We start from the raw sequence: 18655 nt of genomic DNA on the forward strand, positions 1-18655 counted from the left end.
ACTGAGTTACTGCACAGTACTTACATGTAGTAAAGGGGGACAAGAATTGAAACAACCACACTGGGAGGGCTTGAGCAAGGTTGGAGTGAAAACAGACAGTGGAGGGAAACATGGCACTGCAGTTGTCACTCTACAGTCCCAGAAGAGAGACAGTGGTGAAAGAAGGTGGTGGCAACTACTGTGAGACCAACTGGAGGACAGGGGAAGGTGAAGGAAGGGAAGGAAATTGTGTGCTAAGCATTTTGCTGCAAGCCTGATTACAGGAACAGAGTGGGTTAAGAATTCTAAAAAACGGCAGAAATCAATGTTGTGCAAGGCAGTGGAGAAATGCCAGAAATTAAACAAGTGTTCGTTTTAGTATAATGAGTAAGTCCTCAAGAAATCTGGATAGCTGAAAGGTAAGTTGAATGGTTAGGTGGTAGGAAAGCCCAAGCCAGGAGACTTCCAAGTCCCAAAGAAGTATGCTGAATGTGAGCAAGCTAGCTGCCTTTGCTAGTCAACATGCAAGGATGCCAGGCAGGCTGAGAAAGAGAGATGGCAAGGCAGAGTGGCTTTTGACAGGAGAGAAAAAAATCACACATATTCATTGAAAGAGACATCCAGAAGTCAATCTCCTGCTGGGAGTAGGGCCACCAGTAGATAAGGTTAACCAAAGCCCTTCCAAGGATGGAGATTACATAACGTTTCTGAGTAACCTTCTCCAGTTCACGGCTGCTCACCTTGGAAAAAGGTTGTTCCCTAATATACAACTCACCCTTCAAGCGTTGTGGCTATTGCCACTTGGTAATGACCTGGCACTGAGAAGAGGACATTAAGTCTGTCATCTTTGCAATCGTGCTTCAAATATTTGAAGAAGAGTGAAAAGGTGTCTCACATTTCCATTGACTTTAAAGGCCTGTGAGTTTGTTTGCATGTTGTCATGATTTTGTTTTTCATTGGCCTCCCAGGTGTGGCTTTCCTGTCTTTATTCCCAAGATACATCAGGAAGTGCTTAAGATGTTTATCCCTGGGGACATGAAGCTCTTGTACTAGTGAGGGAAGGCAGAATTAGACCTGAATTCATGGGGATCCTGTGTCATGTTTCACAACTGAGACAGACAGAAGGCAGTGCTGCTGGGGTTGTATAGGGGTAATGTAAAGTACTTGCTTCATTACACTTTTTCTATGCTCCTTCCCCTTTGGAAATCAGAACCAGAAGGAACCCTGGAAGCAGTTGAGCACTTGAAAGAAAAGAGAAAGGACTCAGTGACAGTCAACAGTCTCTTCTCTACCAGGAAAAGGGAGTCTTGCTGTCTCGAGAAGATGTGTTTCTAGTAAGATGCTGTTGGTGTGTGCAAGTCCATTAAGAACACCAGTCCTTTGTTCTCTGTTGTGAATTCAGGTAGTCAGGAGCACTCACAGCAAACATACAAGACTGATTAGAACACTTTCTTAAGAGAAAGAGCTGTGACAGGAGTAAATACAATCTGGGGGATTTCGCATGTCATCTTCCTGAAAGCACTTAGGGAGTACGTATTACTTGTATTAAATTAGACTTAATTCTCCCATTTGATCTTGCCTCAAAACAGCGGAATAAGTGGCAAAGCAAAGTGAGAGCAAAGCAGTGCAGTGCTAGATTGGAAACAGTATTGTATGGATGGAAGGTTACAAAGGAGAAGGTTTCAAGGTTTTCTTTTCCTCCAGTTCTATAGTGTTATTCAATATTTTCCAGCTGCTGTGGGCCAGAGATTAGAAAGTACTTGCGTTAGCCTCTTTTCATGCAAAAAAAAGAGAAGCATCAGTACCAGGAACACAGAAGATTTTGCAGGTTTATTTCATTATCAGCTCTGCCAGGCCACAAAGTTGGTAAAAAAACTGACAAGAATGTAGGTGAGGTAGCCCTCCTGCAGGGATCAGCATAGTGAGCTGAAACTAATGGAGATGGAGCAGCATTCTGGAGGAAGATTTTCTTTTCTTCTTAGGTACCAAAACACATATATTGAAAATTACTTGTTTAGATCAACTCAACTTGTTCTGAATGGTGGCAGTTCTGGTTCAGAAAGTACTGAAAAGACACAGCCATATTGTTCCATGCACAGTCTGGTACTTACAGGGTAAAGCTAGCATTTTCAAGTTCTTTGGACAGGAAAATGAGCCAGAGGCATGAATTCATGGTTATTTTTAATATATGCTCTCTTCTAACATTGAGAGATTTGTCAACAGTAAAGGAAAGTTAAGAAGTGCACAGACTATTGAGATGCTCTTCGTGGTGTGTATTTTGTTCATTATTGTTGTTGCAATAACCTGTTTAGTAATTGTTGAGTTTCTAGGGGGAAGAGAATCTTCCCAAGAAGAGGATAGTCTTGGTCTTGTTGTGCCTGATAAAGAAGAGGAAAGGGTGATCTGCCACAAAAATAACAGTAGCACCAAGACTTCGTGATGCCAGTGCTGCTGAACTGGCAGCTGCTGCCTCTGTGCCTTCTTCATTGACTTCCAGGTAACACTTGTGAAAAACTTGTGACAAAAACAAATCACCGTCCTTCGACATTCCTGTGAAATCAGCTTGGCCTTCTGTGAAGGCATCTTGTATCCCCATCCTGCTCAAAGTAGATTTGAGGTCATATTTCTCTTCCAATGTAAACCTTGGCAGATAAACCTCCATTTTCATTTTCTCCATTAGTTCTGGATTGGTCCATGAAGACAAGTTTTCAAAAGTCAATTCTCTTTCCAGCTGCAGTTAGTAAAAAGAGAATTAGAAAATTACAGAATGTTCTTCTCTTTTCTTAAATGGAGGGCTTTTCAAGCTGTCATAAGCGTACAAGAAAAACAGTAGAGAAACGCCAGTTTGGAAATCTTTTTAACTAAACAACAGTGTTGCTTATGGTTGGTCAACACAGTATTTGAACTGTTTTCAATAATTGTCAGGGAATATAGCAGGGTTACAATAGGTTGATTTTCTGTTCCCAGTTCTGTCTTCCCTGCATTTTAGAATTTATTGAAAAGAGCTTTTTTTTTTCCTCTCACAGAACACCCTATAAATGAAAATTTTTTAAGAGTTTGTTATCCAGAGGCATAATCAGTCTTTTTACAGAAGGTGGCAGTGTCCATACATACCAGTTCTGGACATCCTGAAAAGTAGCAGAGGCTGCCCAGTTTTTGGTGGTTTTTTTTTTTTTTTAGAATGAAATCATATCTGTCTAAATCAGCACAGACAGTGGATCTCAACAGGGCTGGCTGGCTGTCCTCATTTTTGTTGGGCAGGAAGAGGAGCAATCTTATGGTTTGGGTTACTTGTTTCCAGGACTGAGCAACACTGGAAAGCACAGATGTGCTAGCTTCCAAGAGTAAGAAATCTAGTCTGAGCTTCAAGAGGTTCAGGTTCACAGTACTAGACCAAATTTGAGATTTGCTTTACCTTGAGCCTGATCAGTGCCCTCCTTCCTAGAAACATGACTGCAGCCTGGTCTTTTACCTCACACATGCATAAAGTAAGTAAGTTAATGAAACTCATTTTCTCAGATGATTTATGTTCTCAGTTGTTTTACCTTTTGTAAGCCGGTGAGGTCACTTGGTAGCAGGATAAACATGCTGAGGTCATTATTGACGTATGGAAGCTCAAGAACATCAGCCTGGACTGATTCTACGTAGCTTAAGTTAAATTTGTCACTCAGGTGCATCATCGGCACTGGTTTAGTTGTATGCTGCAACAAATCAAATTAAATGGTTTCCATTTGTACTCTGAACACTAAAGGACTGAGTTAAAACAGCACAGTGGATGATTATTATATTTACTCTACAAGCTGCCCAGTGTATCTGAGATATCCTTATGGCTAGGACACAGGATCTTCAGAGGACCCCTGGTCTTCTGGAAAGGCACTTGAAGGCATGATAAGCTATCTGAGCTGTCTCAGATGACTCCCATTTTGGGAAGCTGCATTTCACTCTGATTCGTTGTATGGTTAAAAATAAATATGTAAAGAACTAACCCATACAGTTTTGTCCACCTCTTTGTTTTTCCTGCTATCAGAGAATGGAAGCTTTTTTCAGGTCAGCTTCTGATAATTTTACTTGTGGCTCAGGGCCTACTATGTGTGTGCAGCCTTAGTGCTGAAAGTGTGGTGAAGAAAATATACTGTATGCTTTAAATGAAGTAACTATTATGCCGCGTGGATTTAAAGTGTGACAGGAATTTCTCTTTCGGTTTTCTCCATCTGCAGTGTAGCGTATAGGGCAGCATATTCCCATACCGTGTTTATTCTGAAAGGCCTTTGCCTGGTAGCTTCAGCTTCAAACTTTGTTGCCCAATTTCCTTTGAAGTAGAGTGCATTTATCAGGACTAGCCTGCTGAGTGAATCTATGGATCCAGGAGGCAGAAGATTTTGGATTTTACCTAGAGAAAATAGAAGGACATTCACACATCTGTGTACTTTTACTGTTTCAGTGCAAGTGTTGGCACAGTTTCTGTGGTTATAAGGCAGGGAAATTGTAAGTGCTGCCATAGCACCCATCTATTTTGAGATTATTCGCAAATATATTGGGCTAATCTTGAATTACAAAGAAGAACAAGCCATATTTCTCCCACATTCAGATGGAGGACACTAATTTTAGTAAGGCCTTGTAACTAGATGAGTACTTTAGGAAAAGTGATCTGATTTACCTTTCTGAGGTTAATTGTTTACCCGCCATCGGCCCCTTGGGTAGAGAGAAAGCAAAATGGCTTCTTTTTGATTTGGAGAGGAGAGGCTGGAACTTACCTTCAGTCTGTTGTTCAACATTGGAATTGATCTCTCTTCTGATTTCATCTGCTGCTCCCACAAAGTCAACTGATTGTGGCTCTGCATTGTAATATTTCTTGGCTAAGTGTAAGTATTCCTGCAGTGCAAGAGAGACATTGGTATTAGGCTTGTTCTTTTACAATATGAGTGCTACTACAGCCAGAGATAAAAATTGCATGGACAAAAGCATAGCATTTTGTCAAAGAAGCAATGTATTTTTTTAGTGGAAATGCTCAATTTAAATGTTCTTGTCTAACTACATCTGCAAATGATTCTTAGATTAGATACACATCCCATAAAACTAAAATTTTAGTGTCCAAAGTCTCAGAAAAGTCTCATAGAAAACACTTATGTCAAGGATAATAACATGATTTGCAAATGTAGTGAAAATATTTAAAAGTATGTGGTTTATATTGTCATAGACAGTTTATGAAGGTTAACTGGCACTGCATAATCTGAATAAAAGGCTTACCTTACTGAAAGGCAATGATTTTTCTCCATATAACTGGTTGACACTTTTAAGCAGGTAATTTTCAGTAGGTTGATTGATTTCAAAGTTTAGTGCTTTAAATCCTGTATGGATATTATCTGATTTGCCAATTTCTTTCTTGAATAAAGAAAAAAAATGTTATTCATCTGTTGTGTAAAATAGTTAAAAATTCACATTTTTTTCTTTCATACAGCTCCAAGTAAAGTATTTCTCTTCAGGTGATCTCTTACCTGTATCACAACAGAAGAGGTACTCTAAACTTGTCAGTATTAAAAGAATAATTTAAAAGGTGTGGGCAGATATGGTACACAATGTAAGTCTTAAGAGCCTGAACTATGTAAAATATTTAAGGATTTATAAGTGAAGATTATAAAACTTAGGATATCCAGAAAATGAGAGAGAGTAATTGTTAAACAATGCATAAAGATTTGGCTCTGTCGCTCCTTTCATTTATGAAAGTCAAGGGTGTTACATGGAAGGTTTACCCTTAATTTCTTAATCTCTCTCTTAAAATTTTGTGGTTTGTTTGGGTTTTTTTATTTTGTTTTGTTGGGTTTTCTTAATGTTTCAGTAATTGCAGTAGGTTATTTGTATTAAAGTAACAACAGGATTAAATGAATGTTGGCTCAGACTCTCAAATGAGCTCAAGGAATATAAACTGTGAATTAGTAACCTAAAAGTCTGCACCTGTGCTGTATTCACCTTGTTATTGATTCAGAATCAGAGGCATGAACAGACACTTAAATCTCTAAACTGTTCAAACTTGTAGCACTACACGTAGTGCTGTACATAGCACTCTGTAATTCTTACAATTAGGACAAGCATTACTCATGAGCAACAACCCCTCTTCTGTTCATGCAGTGCCAATGAGATGTTGACATAACCCCTAAAATAAATCTTCCCACCATGGGATTTGGCCATGGGATGGAGAACCAAGTGGCCACTCATCAAAACTCATAGGAGTTGGGGTTTTGTGGGCAGACTGCAGGGAAATGGCTCACTCCCACAACAAATAAGGATGATGGGAAAGAGCAAGGAGAAGAGCTTGACACCACCCTGGTTAAATTGTCAACGAGAAAAAAGAGCTTTTTTCCCTCAGAGGGATTACATTTGCCTTTCTGTGTTTCTCTGCTGTGTTCAATTACATATACTTCGGGACAAGATGCCTGCCAGTATGGCAAAGAAATATTTCAGGAATATAATTATTCCCATCTCTCTAAGATTTATTGCAGGCAACTGGTCTACTTCAGGAAATCCTAATATGTAAATTTATTTTGTTAACTGCTCAATTGAAATGGAGACTAATTTCTGAAACATATCAACCATAGGTAGCTTGGAAAAGTTAACGTTTTGGTTTTATTGTCTTAATGATGCAATCAAATGTGTGGAAGGCAGCTAATCCTTGGAATTAGCTCTCTGAGGTAGGAAGTGTGCTAGCTTTTGAACAGTAATAATTTGGGAAAGAAATCTGCCCTGAAAGCTAAGAGAGAAAGAACAAGAGATCTATTGATAGAGAATGATGACATCAAATGTTAAATTTTGCAAATTTGAGATTAGATTTTGCAATTCTGCCTAAAAAGGGGAAGCATGTAATAAATGTTGCATTAGGTGAAGGTATCACAGGATGTTGTACCAATTAGTTGCGTACACTAATTCTGAGGAAGGCAAATGTAAGCAAATGCAAATGTGGAAGGAAAATACAAGCAAGAAAAGATGTGACCATGCCCATAGCTTGATCACTATCTTGGGTGAGGTACCTTCTGGAAACATGCACATCGATTTGATAGACTGTCTTCTGTTCTAGAATAGACTTGCATTCTTATGGTTGTGGTGACGTTTTTGGCTCCTTCAACTTTGTTAAAGTGAAGTACCTGTAGTGGAAAAAGCAATAATAAATGGATCAATAGAAAATTTGCCGTTTCTGTTAAAATTTTCAGTGATGTCATGGGAACTGGTAATGAAGAGAGTCAAGCTCAGATTTTATTCAGGCCTTTCTGAATATAAAATCTTTGATTAAGTCTTGAGGCTCATGTGTACAAAATGGCTTGTGTACACTAAGCTGAGGGCTGCAGTGCAAAACTCTTACATACCTAGTCTTTATAGAGAAATCTGCCTGCTTGGAATTATGTCTTAGGAAGAGCCAATTATCTCCAGGTGGAGCCTATCAAAACAGAAGTCTAAATGGAGCATGCATATGTGTTAGAAAGCCTGAAAATTGTGCAGGCAGTTTCATGCCTTAAATCCCTTTCTCTGGTCTTGTTCGCCTTACCCAGGCTACAAAGGGGCACGATCAACCTTGGAACATTTTTGAGAAGAGCTGTGCCTTTTGTTTTGTTTTCCCTTCATCCTAACAGGAGATCACTCCTTTCTTTTTTACCCTACTGGCTCTCTTTTTTCCTATATATCAGGAGTTACATCACTGCCCTAGCAGGTGGGACAACTTCTGCCTTAGCAGATGCAAATTCATAAGGATCACCTCCTACGATAGGAGGTAGGTAACTGCATTAGGTGTTAGGTAACCGTGCATTGGGGCTGTCATTGCTGTCACGTGCTGAAACCATGAGCTTTGAACAAGTGCAACTTAGTGAATTCAGTCAGTGATTTTGCCAATAAAATATACATCCTAAAGAAAGGGTTGTAGTCTCAAATTGTTTCTTCTCTAATCTCGGAGATGTGGATTTATGTTTAGCAAAGTGTAAAACTTATAATAACTATAAGGGAGAGTCCTTTTCTGTGCAGTCATTTCCAGTAAGATGAGATATGAGATATGAGATATGAGATAAGAATTTTCTGTGGCGGAGTAGAAGAAGAATCCAAACCTCCTACTCCCTGGTGAGTGCTCAAGTTACTGAGCTTTGGGATAAAAATCCCTTGTTTCTGCTGGTGAAATTTAAAAGGTGACAATGGCACCAGTGCCACTTCTGTCATTTCTTAGGGTCCTGTTTGCAGAGGCTAGAGTAGAGTTGATCTGCAAAAGTGGAGAACTGGTCTATTCATTGCAAAGCACATCAGGGATAAAATGGGAGCTGGCATAAGTAGAAAAATCACTCTAATCAAAACTCTACACATATATGGCTTTCCTCTGTTCCATCACAGTAAAATTCTGTCATGGAGGACATTATTCCAAGAGACCTACCCTTTCAGACATCTACTTTTTGAAGCCCACACTCACCTTTGCCATTTGATCTGCAGTGTTACCTCTGGCTCCCAAATAAACCATAGCCAGGGCAGATGAAATACTTAAAGGGGAGAACAAAATATTCTCGTCACCATCTTCCTGACACTGCTGTTTGAAAAAGTCAAGAGCAAAGCTTGTGTTTGCTTTATTTAAAGCATCCATTGTTCTGAAGCTGCAAAGAAAGGGAGAAAATATGCTATTAACAAATGATTAATTATGACTGCTATGTGTCTGCAAGTTTCTCTTCACTTTTTGAACTTCCTTTTGTGATTTAAAGGCTTTCTAAAATTATCTATATGAAGAATGAGGAGGATTAACTATAATAAAGTCATATAAAGTTTAGCATGCCCTGTCCATGTCCATGTCCATATTTCACTGATGGCACTAGCCATCATTTTTAGGGATAAACCAGCCTCCAATCTTGTTTCCTATTTGGTGACCATTTGCTGCACTGTCCTTTACAGCATCTTGGAGTAACAGTTGATAACGTTACTCACCAGTGCCTGGACTAGAAAATATGGAGAAGCTCTCCCTTATGACAAATTTTATGCTTCAGTTTGTGCAAGAGTGTTTTGATGCTCATTGCTGTAGTGAACAAATACTCTGGTAACAATAGAGTCAAATTATTCATTTAGGTGAGGACAAAAGATTCCTTCCTATGCTTGAGGAAGCACCGCCCCAGCTGTTGCATGCTAAGCATCCTGAATTACCTTTTTGACTTTCAGAAGTGTCCTGAGCTCTGTCTTACAGTGGTAGCCCAGATCCTAGCTTCCCAGTACTTCTGCAGGACAAAGTTTCTGTATTCAGTAGCCCACGAATGCTGCTATTTGTCATTTGTCTTTCAGGTTTAGCTGAGAGCTCTAGACAGGGACTAGGAGATTTTCTGGTTGGTATGGGATGGCCTTAGAATAAAGACAGTTTGTCCCCAAAGTAGTTTGCATACCAGGAGCTGATCTGATAATTCTAAGCACTAAAGAGCACAAGAACAAATTAGCTGACTTAAGCAAACATTGTGGTTCTTACTCTGCTATGATATATGTGCTAGTCAGTGAGCCCTAGAAATTATAGAACTCTGAACAATAAATTGCTCTTCCTGTATATTTTTAAGACTTTCACCTTCTAGACTATGCCTGTGCAATCTTAGTTAATTACTTTCCCCAGTATTAGATGGTTTCCAGTTCAGATCCCTGCTTCCTTTTTTGCTATGCATTTGTCAACAAAGCAACATCATCCAAGAATGTGTGAAATAAATGGTATCTAGAAATCATTACAGTACCTTGTTCTGTACAGGAAGAAACACTGCTGCTCCAGGTGTCTCCAAGGTTTCTGCAGTTCACATGAAGGGTAGGGTGAATTTATAGTGTGCCTGGCCGGTTCTGCAAAGGTTCTTATGACTCATGACTGGGCAATGTGTTCTGCGCTGTAGCCCACATCCCTGTGGGAGAGCTGAATCATCTCAGAGTAGGATGTGAAGTGATGGTAAGAATGATACCACACAAGAACTTCACAAAACTGACTACATAAGTATTTCTATAAACACTTCTGTGGCAACAGACTAGTAACAACTTGAACCCACACTACTTTGAAGAGCCTTTCTTTTGTGGTTTGGAGAGTTTAAAAAAAGGCAGTTCCTGACCTACTTTTTTTATGATTTGTCTAAAGAATTTATCTCTGAGAAACAGACAGACAAAAAAAAAAAGAGAGTGACTTCTTATGTGTGAGTTTTTCTGTTGTCCTTTTCCTTCTCAGAAAGAATTGGTCACTCCTGGTGGGTTTCAGTTTTGGAAAAATGGGTTTTGCTAATCTTGAAGGATTTTAAGACAGTACAACCAGGGAAATGCTGCCACTGTGAGATAGCCAAGGTTAAGAGACAGGCATGAGACCTTTGCTTGTACTGTCAGTGGCAACATCACTAGAATCTAATGTGGGTCTTAAATTAGACTTCATTTCTGTTTCCCCACCTAATCTGAAAGCTGACTGATGTAGCACAACAGAGATCTATTCCTTATTTTTTTTCCATTTCATCTTTCCTTGGCTACAAAAATACCTCCTTTCCTGATTTTCCTTGCAATCATGCTGTCCCTTCCTCCGTTGTCCTTCCTGTAGCCGTCCATCCCCACTCTGACCCCTAACCGAAGCATCCTGTATAATCCTACCCTGGCCCTTTATTTCATTTTTTACCTCTCTGCATTGTTGAAAACTCCACCTTGAAAACCTAGACAGGAGTTGCTTTCCAGGGCTGCCTCCTCGACACCGAGCAGGACTCACAAGGTCTCTCTCCTTGGCACAAACTACCTTTGGAGCTTTCTTCTGACCTGCTGTCTATGAGCATGGGTTAAACGTGGACTTGTGTTGTAGGTCAGCAGCTGTCATGGAGGATCCTGTAGTGAGGAATGAACTATGGAAATACCTGCAAAATTTGATGTAGGGCATATGGGTGCGCAGCTGCCAATTCCCTGCCAATGGTGAACCTTCTGCAACAATATAATTGGGAAAGGAAAGCTTTGTTAAAGTTGCTTTCCTACCTGTGAGGTGCCACATTACTTTAATTGGATATTTTCCTACCCCTCGGGTCTTTTAAAATTGTAGCAACACATAAGGAGCATGTTTCAGTGTGAGTTGTAATTAGATGCATCTGTTAGGTTTTCTAGACAGCAGCATAGTGTAGGAGAGATACTCACTGCATAATTAATTGCTTCCATTACACCTGGGAAAACTCTAATCTGTTTATATTGGCATTCAGTGATTTCCAAGGCTTAAATGATTAGAATAATGTTTGCAAATTTAACCATGTTGTTGAACAAGTGATAGATACCCTGAAAAGACTTCATTTCCTAGAGCAATCCAATACTGTGGATTTTCTGGTTTTAAAGCAGAGTAATTTAATTTTCTACACTGTGATACTGCTTGCTGCCTTACAAGAAGTGACTGAGGTGTTCTATTTACACAGAAATGCGCAGTTAGACTGAATGAGAGGCTTGTGCCTTTGCACAGGGTTTTAAAGCTACCTTTTTAGAACACTTCTTGAGCTGGTAGTTAAGAAATAAAAATAAAAATAAAAAATAGAAATAAAAATAGCATACTGAGTAACTAGAATTATACTCATCTCAAAGGACAAAATATGCTAAATCCATGTGATGGGTTGATAATGTTTTCTAATATCCTTTTAAGTTAGTATCACCAGAGGACACGACTTTGAATGGTGCTACTGCTGACTCAGTAGCAGCAGTACTCCCACTCTTTACTAAGTCAACACAGCAGTACACTAGAGGACTTATATTTGTGTTAATAGTGCCCTTCCTGTGGGAAGTAAATCTTTGGGCCCTTTCACTGCAGTCATTCGTGTTTCCATTTGGTTAGAACAAATATTGGCAGGGTATCAGTGCCCTGGCCAGATCTCAGCCTTTTAAAGGCATTTTGTTTTCCTCCAGTTTCAGTGTAACTTTGCACACGTCATTTTGACTTTCCTGCAGTGTGTTGCTCTGTTCATTAGCATCTGGGTTCAGGAGTAGGTGATATGTTTGATGTCTGAACAGAACATTATTCTGTGATTCTGTGAAGGTTCTTGAGGGTCTTGAGAGAAAGACTTGCTGTTGCAGAAAATAGTAGCTTCTCCTCTCCCACAGGATTTTTAGGATACAACTTTCCATGACTGGTTTTCATACTCATTGGTAGCTTACTTTAGCTATCAACTCTGTACAGCTCTTGGAAATCTCTTTTAATTCAAAATTAACATGTTCTAAATTTCAGGGAAGATCAAAAGAAAAAGTGATGTTTGAAGGAAAGCTATTCAGTTTTCCTGACATCCTCAAGTGTTTTTTACCAGTATAAGCACTGTTTATTTACTTGGGAGGGAAGAATTTCTAATTCAGCCAGCTGAGCACTCTATTCAAGTTTTTGACTGAGCCAGAGCAGGCCAGTAGATTTTAAATATGAAAGAATTTTAAATGTCCCCAAACCTTTAAAAGGACTTTAGGAGATACAAGAAGCATGAGGAGGAAAAGGATTTTGAAATCTGAGAAGATTTGAATATCTTTGGAGGTCTGATGTAATTTTTTTAAAAAAAATCTCTGTGTGATTTAAAGTTAAAAACTGTAAGGAGGGGCACAGAAAATGAAGAAATAGTAAGAGTGCTAAGTGTTCTACTCTGCACTGATGCGGCCTTACCTGGAGTACTGTATGCAGTTTTGGCCACCACAGTACAAAAAAGACATTAAGCTATTAGAGAGTATCCAAAGTAGGGCCATGAGAATGGTGAAGGGTCTGGAGGGGAAGCCATGTGAGCGGTGGCTGAGGTCACCTGGTCTGTTCAGCCTGGAGAAGAGGAGACTGAGGGAAGACCTCATTGCAGTTACAATTTCCTCGTGAGGAGAAGCAGAGGGGCAGGTACCAATCATAGAATCATAGAATCAGATGAAGAGATCGGTGCCTGCCCCTCCTCTTCCCCTCACGAGGCGACAGAGTCCCCAGGGAAGTGGTCAGAGCCCCAAGCCTGTCTGAGTTCAAGAAGCGTTTGGACAATGCTCTCAGTCACATGGTGTGATTCTTGAGGTGTTCTGTGCAGGACCAGGAGCTGGACTCGATGTTCCCGATGTGTTCTTTCCAACTCAGTATATTCTATGATTCTATGACTAGAAACATAAACTTTTCAGTGCTAAGAAGGACTCTTTTTTGTGTGATGCCTCAGTTGTGGTGTTATTGAGAGCATGGCATGAGCTTTTCCTAATACTGTCAACTGAAAAAAACCCCTATATGTATCACCTAGGCTGATTGTAACAGATTTTGGGCTGTGCTCTAACGGAATTATATGTAGAATAATAAGTTTGAATCAACCTGAAATTTCAAATAGTTTTTAAGTTTAAAAAAGATTCATTCTTTGAGTATCTTTTCTCTCTTTAAAGCTTTGGTTGTTAATACACGTGTCTTTATTTTGAAAGAGAGTAGATAGTGATCTTTTGTGTGCCTCCTACTAGTAAATTTGCAAGCCTTCCCTTGCCAAACAATCCTTGCTGACATACTCTAACACTATTTAAAACCATATGAGTTTCCAAAGGGTGTGGTGAGGTTCTTGTATAGATATTATTGAGGCATTTTGCTCCACATCTGCCAAAAGCAAAGGTGTGGTGGAATTTGGCACGATTCACCATACTTCAGTATTACTTCTACATGCTTTAGCTTCGACACTGTAATTAATAAAGGTAGTGTTTGTCCTGAGAAATTCTGCTCTGTTAAGAAGCGCAACACTTCTGAGAAAGGACTGATCTCTATATCTGAAGAGAGAGAGTTTATCTGTTAATGAATAGGCACGCTGTTTTCACATGTGCAAGGGTGCAGTTTTCCTTTGAGTGACTCAGGTGGTGAGCATTTTAAAAGTATTCCAGGTAGCAGTGACATCAAAAGTAGAAAGAGTGGCCTGAATTTCTCAATCATGATACACAGTGCTGCATTATGAGTAATGATGTATATGTGGTTTGTGTGCACTTCAGCTGAAACTCGTCATTTTTCCGAAGAAATCTCTCAAAGGGTGTAACTGTATGTCAGCTGCACAACTACTGAATCAGAAAGCTGATCCCTGCTTCCTGTTGCAGTTCAATAGTGCAAGATATGCCAAGTTATGGGATGAAGAATGTGAATATCAAGTTGATGTATCTTCAAAACACATTTCTAAACCAGAACCTTGTGCTGATGTGCCAGAACACAGAATAGAGGAAGGACTCTCTTTTAAGAAACCCATTTAAACATTTGCTCTTTTTTTTCATACAGGTTGACTGTAAATATTCTTGCTTGGCAAAATGACCAGGATTTTCCCAAGGCAGTTGGTATTTTTAGGAATTTTATCAGGAGAATTTTCCCAATACTCACTTAAGGAAGTGTAGAGGAAATCTCAGCTATTCACTGACTTGTTTGGCACTTGCTGGCCCTTCAGTTTCATGCCTTTTAGGCTAATCTTGGAACTGATCTGAACTATCTGGTTAAGTGCACATACAAAGGCAGTAATGCTTTGTCATGGAAGAGAGTAACCCCAAAAAGAGGGGCTTGGAATGGAATTTCCCCCTCAGACTGAGAAGGACCTTGAGTGAGCTGGTGTCATTAGCATCACTTGAGCCTGTCTTATCAATGCCTTTGCCATTGCAAGATTCTTCCATCTTTCCATCTCTCTCATTCACTGCCTGTTGCACAAAGGATCTCAGACTCTTGAGACCTGACATCCTTTTACGTGGTTCAAGTTAGCAAGCTTTTAGAAATAGTGACCAAGGGGCAATTTAATGACATGATACATGACAAGTAAGACAAGATGATCTCATGTTCGTTTCTGCTCTCTGGTAAAATAAGATGGAAAGTTTTCATTTTGTTCCTCAACCTTTCTTGAGGCTTGCAAAAGTGTGAACTTGCAGGGTATTGCACTGAAGACCTTCTTTTAAACTATCCTGATGATTATCTGCACTTCTTTACCAAAGCATTTCCAAACTCTTTGGAGAGGTCCTTTCCATTTGTGATTCAGCTGCATGCAGAGCTTCATGGCTCCATTATCTTTTGGCCTGGTATTTGTGGCTTTTTTAGATCTTCCAAAGCCAAAAGCAGAACTCTCTCTGCATAGTTTAAAACTAGTGCAGTTGTCCCTTCCATCTGCTTTAGACTTTATTTTCTTCTTGATCTATCTCTGTTCCTTTTCTAGACCTTGGGCTTTATCTTCCTTAATATTCTTTATCTTTCTTAGTATCCCTTGCTTATGTGGTTGCTGTCTGGGAACATAGACTGACCAAGACATAGGTGAAGAATAATTTGAATTCAATGGTACAGAGGCAACATCAGGCTAAGGAAAGTTAGCAGGAGAAATGGAAAGTTAGCAGAGGACATGTAAGGAGAGGCAGAGCAATTTCTCTCTGCTTGTGGCTGGAGGAATGGGCCCTTACCCCACCTCCTGCAGATGCAGCTGAGAAGCAGCTTGGACTCTGTAGCTGACACAGCATAATTGCATGGCAGATGATCCCTCAAGGCAGCAGGAGCAGTAACAGTCTCCTCCCACTTCCTTCCTCTCCCTGACATCTCTCTTCTTAGAAACAAGTCTTGACCCCAGCCCTGCCGTCTTCCCTCACTGCCCAAAGAAGATTGCTGAAGGGCAAGGAGGAAAAAGGAGGTCATGGTGAGGGTGGGGATAGTAAGCACCTTGGGGAAAGTGGTTAATGAACTACATTCAAGGGAAATGAGGCAGAATGAAAGAGAAAAGAGGGAAGAGGAAAGAGGAACTACTACACACAGCTCTGTAAAGTTCAGTGATTCCTCCTCTGCCTCCTTTGTTGACCTTTAATTCCCTACCTTACAAAAACACTGGCATCTCACTATTCTCCCACTCCATCTTGGCCTCTTGTCAGACCCACAACACTGGAATTTTACCTGTGTGACTAAGAAGTCAGCCTTCCACTGTAAGGATTTACTCACCTCCAGGAACCTGTTCCTGTTCTCTGAAGATGCCACTAATAGAATTGCATTGTTTGCCTGCAATGATTTTAGAGTGAGGCATGCTATTTCTAACATTTAGAAAAAGTAGGAAAATGATTAATAAATTGAAGAAATAAAAACATAAAATTAATTTGGAACAATTTTTTTTCCTGGGAGTAGAATGCAAGTGAGAGCATTTGTTCCTGTCTCAAGACAGTTGGACTATATGATATTAAACTCTGTATCTTGTGATGTTTAATACTGTAACAGTGAGGAAAGAGAGGCCAGGTGCAAATGATATCCCACTGATAATCCACATAGAATAAAATGGAGATAAAGTATAAATTACTCTACTGGGACTAAAAATGTGCAGCACGAAGCTGTCTATTATCTCACTTTTTCTCCTAAGCACTGTTAACCATGCTAGGAATTTGCTGTTCACAGAGTGACTAAACACTCCTAGGGATTTTCAGAGATATTCTGTATTGGCTACAAGAGGGTAAAAGTGAGGGAAAACAATGAGAGCTTTTTGGACTGAGCAGGGGAGAATCAAAATGAAGGAACTGGTGGGACTCATTCACACACATGTCCAACTCTGATTTGGTGATAGAAAGCTAAGCTGGCTAGATAGTTGACACCTCTTATACAATAGTGATATTTATGTTTATGTTTAAAATTAAATTAGTCAGAACATTGTGGAATCTCCAGACTTAAAGATATGCAAAATTTTGCTGGGAAGGGCCCTGAGCAACCTGGTGTGTCTTTGAAGTTAAGACCAGATGACTGTTAGCCTCCTATTCCAACCCAAGTTGTTCTCTAACTCTATGAACTTCAGGACACCAGTTTTTGCAAATAACTGACTTTGTTCAGCTGTGTAATATTATTTTCATTCTTACATATTAGAAGAATTAGTACTGGAATAAACAGTAAGGCCCCAAGATCACTTTCTGTCATCTCTATGGAATTATCTTCCCATTGTAAGACCACAGGAAAGCAAGCAAGTGTGGTCTTATATCTGCACAACTCACTAATCCCTTTGAATTAATGTTGTGTCTTTGCATGTGTGAAATTGCAAATATATATGGGGTGTAGTGGTAGAGCAGTAAAAGCCTCTAAAGATGGAGCCTAAAGCTGTGAGTATGAGCCTTCTTCCATACTTGAGCTGAAAGAAATACTGGGGGTAAATGAGAGGGCAATCTACGTGTACTTCATGACACGGCAGAAGGCTGAAGTCTTTGTGACATAGTCCTACTTTTTGCTTCTTTGAGGATGGAGAGAAGAAGCTATAGCCTCATCTATTGGCACAAAGGAGAGGATTTGTTCCATGGTGGACAATGGGGGCCTGATATCTGGCATACAACTTGGGATTAGGTCCAGGCTTGTTCCTTTATAGTCCTGTACTTTAGGTACTTCTTAATACAGAAGCTACAGTACCTCAGGTGTGAAAGGCTGTTGAAAATTTTAGTGGTTAGACAGATATTTCTTTAAGATCTGAGAACTCCAGCATCCATTCCTTAATAGGAGTGTGATTTGCCAAGTCCCAAAATGGTTTCAAAGTTTTTAGTCTCTGAAAATATGGGACTGGGAATGCATATTTCTTTTTTTGGTTTTGTTTTTGCATTTTTTTTTGGGAAGGGGATATTTATTTATTTTATTTTTGTGTATTAGGGATGGACAGACTGCACAGCTGGTTAAGGAAGTGACTATGGAGGACAAGAATATCGCTGCTTGTTGCTGTGCTGGCAGGAGAAGTCAACAGAAATCAGGAGACAGCACTGAAACTATTTGTCTACATACAGGATCAAATGTACTTCTTTGTGTCTTCTGTTTGTGAAGAAGTATGTTTTAATTGATAAGAACTACAACAGCCTGAAAATAATGCAGTTTTAGAACAAATCTACTGAAAGTAAGTGTCCTAAGGAATTTAGGTGCCCTATTTCTATGTGGAGATCAACAGAAACTCCAGGTCAATAGTAAACACATTGTTAGCCCTCTTGCAATAAATTTCCTCATTTGTTATCTCTTGGCAAACAATCAACTAAGTTAAAGGAAAGTAAAGGAAAATATTTAAACTATTTACACACTAGTGAAGGTGGTGTCATGTTATCTTCCTTCTTTTGCAAGACCATGTTTGCTCCCAGCAAGTCATGTCCCCTAGGTCCTGCCAAAGTATGTGTTATCTTGGAGGATGAAGGGGGAAAGTTAAAACAAGTAGAACAAGCAAAATACTGTCTGGTGGAAGTGAAAAAACATTCCACCGCAGACCACCCAGCACTGATGCTATGCTGTACATACTGGGATCAGGAAAAAGCATAGCCTTCTTGCAGTAACTGCACTCTCCAAAACCTTTCTCTTTCACTCTTCTGGTACTTCTCTGTAACAGTTCCTCACAGTTCTGTTTCCCTTCTTGCTTCAGGGACAGAGAAGAATAATTAATTCTAGAGAAAAACTAACTTGCCATAAATGTCATGTCTCTTAGCATGGTTATTCTCTTCAGTTACTAAATAAAACCAGCCACAAAGATAACTGAAAAACTCCTTCCCATTTCCCATTCCCCTGGACTCTCTGAGGCAATGCTGTGGTCTCAGTGATATGTAGATTCTGCACATATCCAGCTGCCTTCCACACTGCTTATCAATATTGTATCAATATTGTAGCCCAGAGTTAGGACAGCCTCTCATTCCTCACTTCTCTGAAATCAGTGAACAAATTCTGATAAAAGAATCATAGAAACATAGAATATCTCAAGTTGGAAGGGACCAACGCCCTGTTCCTCGCAGGACTACCTAGAAA

The 18655-nt window shown here is 39.7% G+C and overlaps 1 protein-coding gene across 1 annotated transcript in view; it reads right to left on the minus strand.

Moving 5' to 3' along the window:
• Positions 1-9798, minus strand: part of LOC127476485 (serpin B6-like) — a 45311-nt gene extending 35513 nt beyond the window's left edge. The window contains exons 1-8 of the mRNA XM_051799452.1: positions 9699-9798; positions 8417-8594; positions 7002-7115; positions 5227-5361; positions 4734-4851; positions 4227-4369; positions 3525-3680; positions 1792-2710 (exon numbers count right to left, since the gene is read on the minus strand). Coding sequence (XP_051655412.1) covers positions 2306-2710; positions 3525-3680; positions 4227-4369; positions 4734-4851; positions 5227-5361; positions 7002-7115; positions 8417-8584 — 1239 coding nt within the window. The 5' untranslated portion in view covers positions 8585-8594; positions 9699-9798 and the 3' untranslated portion in view covers positions 1792-2305. Of the gene's footprint in view, positions 2711-3524; positions 3681-4226; positions 4370-4733; positions 4852-5226; positions 5362-7001; positions 7116-8416; positions 8595-9698 lie in introns of the transcript that reaches the window.
• Positions 9799-18655: the final 8857 nt, after the last annotated feature.

The sequence above is a fragment of the Manacus candei genome, unplaced genomic scaffold, assembly GCF_025592945.1.
Source record: "Manacus candei isolate 608988 ecotype Guabito, Panama unplaced genomic scaffold, ASM2559294v1 h1tg000049l, whole genome shotgun sequence".
Lineage (NCBI taxonomy): Eukaryota > Metazoa > Chordata > Aves > Passeriformes > Pipridae > Manacus > Manacus candei.